At 40.6% G+C, this 8,191-nt stretch overlaps 1 protein-coding gene across 1 annotated transcript; it reads right to left on the minus strand.

The window, feature by feature from the left end:
* Positions 1–87: 87 nt before the first annotated feature.
* Positions 88–4,939, minus strand: LOC135679221 (sucrose synthase 1-like). Its single transcript, XM_065192721.1, has 16 exons — positions 4,867–4,939; positions 4,298–4,448; positions 3,846–3,975; positions 3,604–3,755; positions 3,289–3,481; positions 3,004–3,122; positions 2,681–2,897; positions 2,500–2,595; positions 2,215–2,388; positions 2,005–2,121; positions 1,749–1,915; positions 1,437–1,661; positions 1,028–1,346; positions 709–953; positions 483–621; positions 88–393 (listed from the first exon to the last, which is right to left on the minus strand). The coding sequence occupies exons 1-16, from the start codon at positions 4,922–4,924 to the stop codon at positions 334–336; spliced, it is 2,562 nt and encodes an 853-aa protein (XP_065048793.1). The 5' UTR covers positions 4,925–4,939; the 3' UTR covers positions 88–333.
* Between the last annotated feature and the right edge of the window lie 3,252 nt (positions 4,940–8,191).

Genomic DNA, 8,191 nt, shown 5'->3' on the forward strand with positions numbered 1-8,191 from the left:
ATATTAGAATGTAATTGTAGGCCACACAGGACATTAGGGTAACTAGATTGTCCAACTCTTTACAGAGGATTGTTTAGCTATTGTGTCTGAAGCAACACAAACAAAGCACAAATTTTATTGCAGGAACTTTGTCCTTGAACCTTACAAGGTAGAATTACATCTAAAAAAGGAAGAAAATGCCCCACAATTGGAATGACATGAACTCTTGTCTTGATGACATGAAAGAGAATGGCCTCACATCTTATTAATGCATCTCTAAACAAACACACAGCAAATCACTCTGTCCGACATCAGTTGGGTCCATCTTCGAAGCTCTCTTCAGCAGCAGCAGCTTCAAACATTCTGTCCATCGACAGTGCTCTCCGCATCGACAGCCAGAGGAACAGAAGCAGCCTGAATCAGAGATCGCAGTGGAGAAGAAACATTTAGTATTAGCTGAGGAGGATCGACAACGAAGCACAAACCGGTTGAGATGAACTCACCAATTTACGATATTTGAGAGCATAAAACATCTCGAGGTAACGACGAGTCTCGCGTCTCTCGAGGTTGGAGACATGCTTCCAGAATCCATACACACCAGCCAATGTCATCAGCCTCTCGGAGTACAGCTTCCAAGTGTACCTACGAAATGTCCATGCAGACATGAGGGTTACAAGAACAAGAAGTCGATCGAGTCATGTTCTGGATGGAAGAAGAAACAAGCCGTACTTCTCGTAGATCCTCTGCAGTCCTCCCTGCGAGATCTTATCCCAGTGGGTGGGATCCTCCTTGCACTTCTCGAAGAAGCCAACCAGGATTTCGGCGGCTTTGTCCTTCTGATAAGGATCGATGTGGAAGCCAGAAACCCCGTGAACAATGATCTCTGCAGGACCTCCATAAGCAGTCGCAAATGTGGGCAAGCCACAGGTCATGGCTTCCACCACCGTGAGCCCGAAAGCTTCGTACAAAGCAGGCTTAGAAGACAGAACACAGACCATCAGTCGAGAATTCTCAGGTCGCGGGGTAGTAGAGTACAATGATCCATTACCTGCACAAAAGCTCCTTTAGTGTCAGCAATGTATCGGTAGAGCTCCCCGTTGCGGACTCTGTCCATCTGCGCAGAGATCCACCTGATCTGGCCATTCAAGTTGTACTCCTCGATGAGACCGAACATCTTCTTCCTCTCTGCTAGTTCCTCGATATCCTTCGATTCTTTGCCATGGTCGCCTGCCACCACAACAAGGTTTGCTAGTTCCCTCAACCTCGCATTCCTGCCATATAGCTCTACGAGACCCGTCAGGTTCTTAACACGGTCCAGCCTTGCCATCGAGAAAATGATGGGTTTGTTTCGGTCATTCAGCACAAACCTGCATGAATTCCGAGTTCTTTCGTTAGCTGAGAAAGATTAGAGAGCATGACAGAAAGAAGGAACAGAAGAAGTTGCTCGTCTTTCTCACTTGTGCTCATCATTCTCAACAGAGCTGAAAAGTAGCTCCTCGATTTCAGGATGGAAGTGGGTGAGTCTTTTGTCCACCTCAACGTGAGGGAAGTAGACTGACATATCGGCTCCAGGTGAAACAATGTTGAACTTGGGATCAAATACATTGATTCCATGTACCACGCGGTAGAGTCCAGGAAGTGTGAATGCAGTGTGAGACTCGTACTGTCCCACCGTGTCCTTGCTGCAATATCAGAGATGTGCAGAAGATTAGATTCATTGCATTTTAGTTGAAGTGATTGGAGACTTGTTGATTTCTAGGCAAACATACCTTCCAGCAATCTCTTGGAAGGTACTAGTGATGATGAAATCAGTATGATTCATGGCGAACAAATCAGCTGTGAATTGGCAAGAGAAGTGGTATTGATCATCGAACTTTTTCCAGTAGATATCGGAGTTTGGATACTTCGTCTTCTCCAAGGCATGGGCGATGGTGCACTTCAAAGAGACATTATGAGAAAACAATTAGTGATAATGCACTGCTTGGTAGAGAATGATAATAAAGCATCGTGTTTCGAGATGCAAACCTGAGTGACACCCAGTTTATGTGCAAGCAAAGATGCTACTAGATTTCCATCACTATAGTTTCCAATGATCAAATCCGGAGTTGCCTGCAGCTCCTCAGCAAGTTCTTTTGCGACATCCTGTCATGCACAAGCAAGATGACATTGAATGAGGTGAAAGCTTCAACAGGCCATTAGTTTCAGATCTGCTCTGCTAGCGAGGGACACATTTACCTCAGTGTAAGTCTCTAGATAAGGCCATACATCAAAACGCGAGATCCATTTCCGAAGGATCCCCTTTTCGTTTCGAAAAGGAACCCGAAGAATGCTCGTGTGCTGTGTCCCATCAACCTGTTCCAGGCGCTCGCCGCAGGTAGTCCCAACTGCATCAGGAAGCAATCTAGTAACCTGGAACAGGGAGAAAGATGGATTCATGAGAAGGGCCTTTTGATTAGCATAACCAACATCCAAGTTTGTCACAGAGACGATAGATAGAAGCAGTTGAAGTTTTGTGATTACAATGAGAATGCGAGGGGTGATATCAAGCCCTTGCTGCTTTATCCTAAGAAGCATCTCATTCTCCAATGCGCGAACTTGATCAAGAATATAGACAACCTGCAGAAGAATTGGCAGAAAGATCAGGTCACACTAAGAGAAGTGCAACTTAAATTTGAATCTCCTTGTTGTTTGAGCATTGCACCTGGCCGCCAGTATCAGGGTACCCCAAAACATTAGCTTGGGCAAAGTATCCATGTGGGGAGAGGATGACAACATTGAAGACCATTGGAATTGTTCCGAGGAACTTCTCCAGGGTGCAGGGATCAGGCGCCTCAAGAAGATCAAGGAGGAGATGCATTGTTTCGAGTACACGCTGAACTGTGTCACCCCAGCCCTTCTCAAATCCAAGCTCTTGAAACCTAAAAGAAAAGATAAAATGGTGCATATTATTGTCTCATAGAGACGAATTCAACTCAATCCTGCTATTGAATTTAATGATCACACAATAAGTGGAGATTAACATACCTATTGTTGAACTCTGAGTATGGAGTATCAGCAGGAATGCTCAGTAGATATTGCTCTGCCTTCCTCAGTGCAGATTGGAGGGCACGAGGACTTTGTAGTTTGTCATTGAGCATCATCACCTGCATTCCAAGCATGATACCATCATATAGAACCATCAATAGATTACAAATTATACTGGCAAACAGATTTTTGACTATTGTACTGTTGTATTGCAGATTACAAATGTATGCAAGTTCATAATGTTAGTTTCTAGTAATGTGAGAACGAAAAGGATATGAGATTTACCGTTCCCTTATAACTGTGTGTCCGTAGAAATTCAAGCAATGGATACATGCTTTCTTTGTCAACAAACAACTTCGAAGAGAGGTGACGGTTCAGAAACTGCACTCCGTTGCCAATGGATTTTGACAGTGAAGGACGCGGAAAAGAGGCATTGAAGGGCTCAAAATCCAATTCCAGCGCAAAGTTACTTTCGGATCTGGAGAAGAAGAAGAAGAAGAAGAAGCAAAGCAACAGATTCAATTGCTGAAGGTGAATTACAATGAAAACTACAGTGCAAGTAATTGTGTAAGTTACACAAAATATGACAGATGAACATACTCTCCATTCGCTAGTTTTTCCTTGAATTGCAGGTACTCAGATGCACTTAACTCCCCCACAACAAGCTCGTTCACATTCACTTGGACATATTCCCAGACACCAGGCCTTGGTCGAATCGCAAGAGCGACGAGTGGAGGTACAACTATAGCTTCCTGCATAATTCAGAATCGTCGATTGTAGAAATGCAAAGAGTATGATCGACAAAGTGTAAATCTGCCTGTTTGTTGTTATCGGTGTGTCACCTGTGCAGCTCTCAGAACATCTTCAAAGACTCCACCTTTCAGTTTTTCCTTCTCATCTTCAGAGAATGCTGCTTCAAACTCGGCAAGCAACTGATGCCGTTGCAGCATCCCCTTTCCCTGGTTAACATACCTGAAAATTCAACAGGTAACAGTCATATTCAGATACACTATCTAGTAGAATCATGAATTTTATCAGCTTTTAATTGTTGCATCCATGTCTAACTCTGATAAAATGCTAATGAGATATAAAATGCTATCTATGGTCCTGCTACATCATTATCTTAAGGTTATGCGCAAATTTTTAGAGAAAATTTAGAGGCTTATATGCCGCGAAGCAATAGGAAGAAAATGAATGGTTACAAGTTGGATTTCAAGAGAAAAGTAAACCAGCATCCTTGCACTATACTATCGATGCTTGTGTAGAAGAGAAAGAGGCTAGATTGTAATCATACCTTGAGAAAACAGCAAGCAATTCATTAGGACTGGCGGAGAGGGTACCACTGAGACGCTCCTTAACACTAAGAACACGAGTCAGAGTGCGCCCAGCCATGGCTTGTCTCTGCACCTTATCTAAGCCTTTAGAACTCACCAAGCTGCAAGAACCTAAAAGAGATAACCACTGGTATAAGAAGCCACCAATGCAAGACTCCTCACAAATAGGAGTTGGAAGAATTGACTGGATAGCTGGACCAGACCATAAAGTTGAAAATCTAGAAGGGTTGCAAGCATGAACTTTTGACTTGTAACATCAATCAAACAGCTATAAATCTATCAATAACACTTGAGAAGAAACCAAAAAACATCTCCTGCTCAATCCATTTACCAAAGGCATAAATTCCACATACAAATTAATGAACAAAAAGGAAAGCAGGGAAAAGGAAAGGGATAAACCAGGAAATAAGAAAACAAGGATAGATTAATGGCAAGGACCGGAGAAAACCAAGAAACAGGACAGTTCTCAAGAGAAACAAATCTTGGTTATGCATGTGGAAAATTTATTTCTCATTGTTATCAATCCCACCAAAGTGGCGAACATCGATCCAAGAAAGGAAGGAAGATTCGAAGGAAAGATTTCCCATTTTCCTGTCAGAAACCGAGTGGTCTTCGACCTCATAACATATTCCACAAGAGAAAAACTTGTAAACAAGAAAAGCTGGAATCTTTCCAACCGTAGTTGAGTCCCAAAGGATCTAGTCCAAAGGATGTTCTTTGACCATAAGATTCTGGCTTATGATAAGGAAAAGAGCAAGTATAGGGTTTGCCTTGGCTCTGTTCTTGGATTAAGAGTAGGGTTGACAAAGATCAGACAAGAAAAGGAAGCAATGATCTGAGCTTCTCAAGACTAGATTTGGTAAGGAAAATAAATGGTGGAGAGATTTGGGGTAGGCGCAAAGAAAAAGATGTAGAAGCTATCGTTTTCCTACTTCCATTAGGCAAGGATCAATTATTTCTCCTCGGGAAAGCGACATGTACCCTCAGAAAGACTGAAGCAGAGATCGCAGAAGCAAAAGCCAAGCGGAACTAGGAGACACGAACACGCAATGGAAGCGATACGGGGACGAAGAACCGAGGACGAATGAGGGGAGGCAGCGCGCTTCCCCCGCTTTTATACAAAGAACAAGCACGAAACAAAGATGTCTTTTCAATGGAGAAGAAAGAAGGCACTTTTCGCCACGAACACTCTCCTTCGTGGACGCTTCTCTCTTACTCTGCTCGTCATTCTTCGCATGAAGACCACTTCAAAATCCATCAATGGCTTCCTGTTTCGTTCACTGTGCAGCTGCTGCAAAACCACTGCGCCATTTCTTTATTAGCAGCATCAAGTTCTTGAGACGGGAAACACTTGCACTAATTCTCTTTCTTAATTTCCGATGATTTTTTTGGGTCGTTTTGATTATTTTTTGACTTCGGAATAGTGCGTGACGAGTTATTAGATGCAAGAAGAAAAAAAATGTCTGCTTGTTTGACCAGGCTTCATCTTCATTGAACGAAGAATAGAGAAAGGCAACCACAAGTCCCGCAAAATCTAGATTAATCACGACTAGTTATAGCTTTCATTAGCTTTTGATGTTCCATAGATCCAGGGAGTTGACTTTGGTTCAAGAATTTACATGAAATTTCCGTGGAAATCGGCGCCTCCTCGTTCGCAGCGACTCAAATCAAGAACAGTAAGATTGTGACGCCATTACGTTGAGAAGCTTCAACATCGGTCGGCTGCCCGCCCGCCCGCCGACCGCAAACCAGCGGCCGAGGAAGAGGATTCAACGTTCGCCGCGTGCAGGAGGCTGGCGGTCACGGCCGGGACCCGGGCGGCGGAGGGTCAGCGGCGTAGACCATCCGTGCCGGCGTTGACCGCATCTGGCGAAGCAATTCGGCCGGTATCTCACCGCCACCCGGCTCGCCTACTCGCGTGGCGATTGCACACGAGGCAAGTGCCCCACCGTGGGGTCTACTCAATATCTCTCCGCGAAAACAAGTGGGCCGAATTAGTTAGAATTGAAAGAGAAGTCGTTAATAACGTTATTTCCTTCTTCGAAAGGAAAATATCCTCTTAAAGACTTACTACTTGTGATATGAATGTGAAGATTGCACCAAATTGGCCACCAAATGTTTGCCCAACTTAATTGTGGTTGACAAATCAAGATTAATAACATTTGTGCTAGAGAGATTTGGCCCATGTCAACATGATTTCCATTACATGTATCTTAAATGCCAACTAATCAAGACATTGTCAACTCTTTTGTCAACGCAAAGGCATTCATTTTGCTTGCGTAAGCTCATTACATGTACTTGCCACATTAGCATGAGCCCATCATCGTAAGACACTTGCATGCCAATTATAATTGTCATCTACTTTAATGATCCATAATTGTGTAATCTTAGGAGGCAAAATATGAAACGGAACTTCCATCATATTAAATTCTATGACATCAAAGACATGATGTTGATTACGATGAGGATAAATATCCCATTGACTTGAAACTTATGTACCAGTGGTGGGGCCTAAATCTGAGTCAGATTGGGGCCATTTCATCTAATCCTTATCCTTTTGAGGATTCAATGGCATGCATGCATATAACCCCTACAATTATAAATGATATTGACGGTCTAATAATTTGATGCATAAGACAATCACCACATTTGATTAGACCCACTTGTGGTAGCTAAAAGTCAACATAGCTAATTAATTTGAAAGGACAAGGAAGGGGAAGACATTTTGATGAATCCAAGAGCATGGATTTTGATGTAAGAACATTGTGTTAAAAGATGTCATCATCACATGGAGTGGAAGATAATAATACTTTGTGTTCATAGCTATTATTGTAAGCTAGTCAAAAGACGTATTTGTTCATGGGGAAATTAATTAATGATGCAAATAATAGTATATATTTCTTAATTTTCTAATATCATCCTTAATAGAGATTTTTATATTAATGATGATAAAATATCATAAGATATTTTATGTCGGGTGTTTGTGTAATTGATTCATTTTTTTATTGAAAATTTGATTCGTCTTACTCAAATTTATTATGAAGATATTGACTATACATTCAAATTTCACAATCACTATTTATCATTTAAAAAAAAGAAATTAAATTTGTAAAAGAATATTAATAGATACAAAATGTATTAAATTTATGGAAGAATAGAAAGCATTCCATCTCAAACTCAATTTTTTAAATGCCAATCTTATATAAATTTATGATACCTTTTATTATTCAATTTTTATGAAATGAACAAAATCAATCAAAGTTGCTTGTAATCATAACTATAGATTGCAACTCATATAATCAAATATTATATATTAAGTAAATCAAGTACTAATAGATAAATTTGCTTCACAAAAAGGATACATATTGGTTAGGTTAAGACTGTAAGGTGAATAACTATGGATCAAACTCTACACCAATCCAACATCCAATCAACTATTTTTCAGCAACATACAAACTCATATCGAATGCAATTAATACTTGATTATAGATTGATCAAACTCAGTTTAGTTGAAATGAGAATGATGGGCACTTTCAATTATCATGCCCAGCATAATTGATCCAAGAATGTCAAAGCAATTTAGCTAGCACAGATAAGACTGCTAAGTCTGTCTATTTCTGCATTGATTTAGGGTTATTTTTTTAGAAAATACTCATATGAGTATTTCTCAAATGATTATTTTTATTTTTATTTTTTAACACAGTATTTTTAATTTTTTTAAAAAAAATGCAAATTATTCTTCAGAAAATTTGTTTGTTATAATGTTTTGATGACCACCACAATAAAAATGCTGTAAATCATACTTGAAAATAAGTCAAATGAAATCAAAATAAACTAAAAATCATTTGATATAT

This window comes from Musa acuminata, chromosome BXJ1-7, assembly GCF_036884655.1.
Source record: "Musa acuminata AAA Group cultivar baxijiao chromosome BXJ1-7, Cavendish_Baxijiao_AAA, whole genome shotgun sequence".
In the NCBI taxonomy this organism is placed as follows: domain Eukaryota; kingdom Viridiplantae; phylum Streptophyta; class Magnoliopsida; order Zingiberales; family Musaceae; genus Musa; species Musa acuminata.

What these genes read in the sequence shown, in the direction of transcription:
- LOC135679221 (XM_065192721.1), bottom strand. Translation starts at nt 4,924, where the DNA reads ATGGGAAATCTTTCCTTCGAATCTTCCTTCCTTTCTTGGATCGATGTT. An exon ending in GAAAAACTAGCGAATGGAGA is followed by an intron (nt 3,482 to 3,603) that starts GTATGTTCATCT and finishes CTTCTTCTCCAG; the next exon opens with ATCCGAAAGTAACTTTGCGC. An exon ending in CACACAGTTATAAGGGAACG is followed by an intron (nt 3,123 to 3,288) that starts GTAAATCTCATA and finishes CTTGGAATGCAG; the next exon opens with GTGATGATGCTCAATGACAA.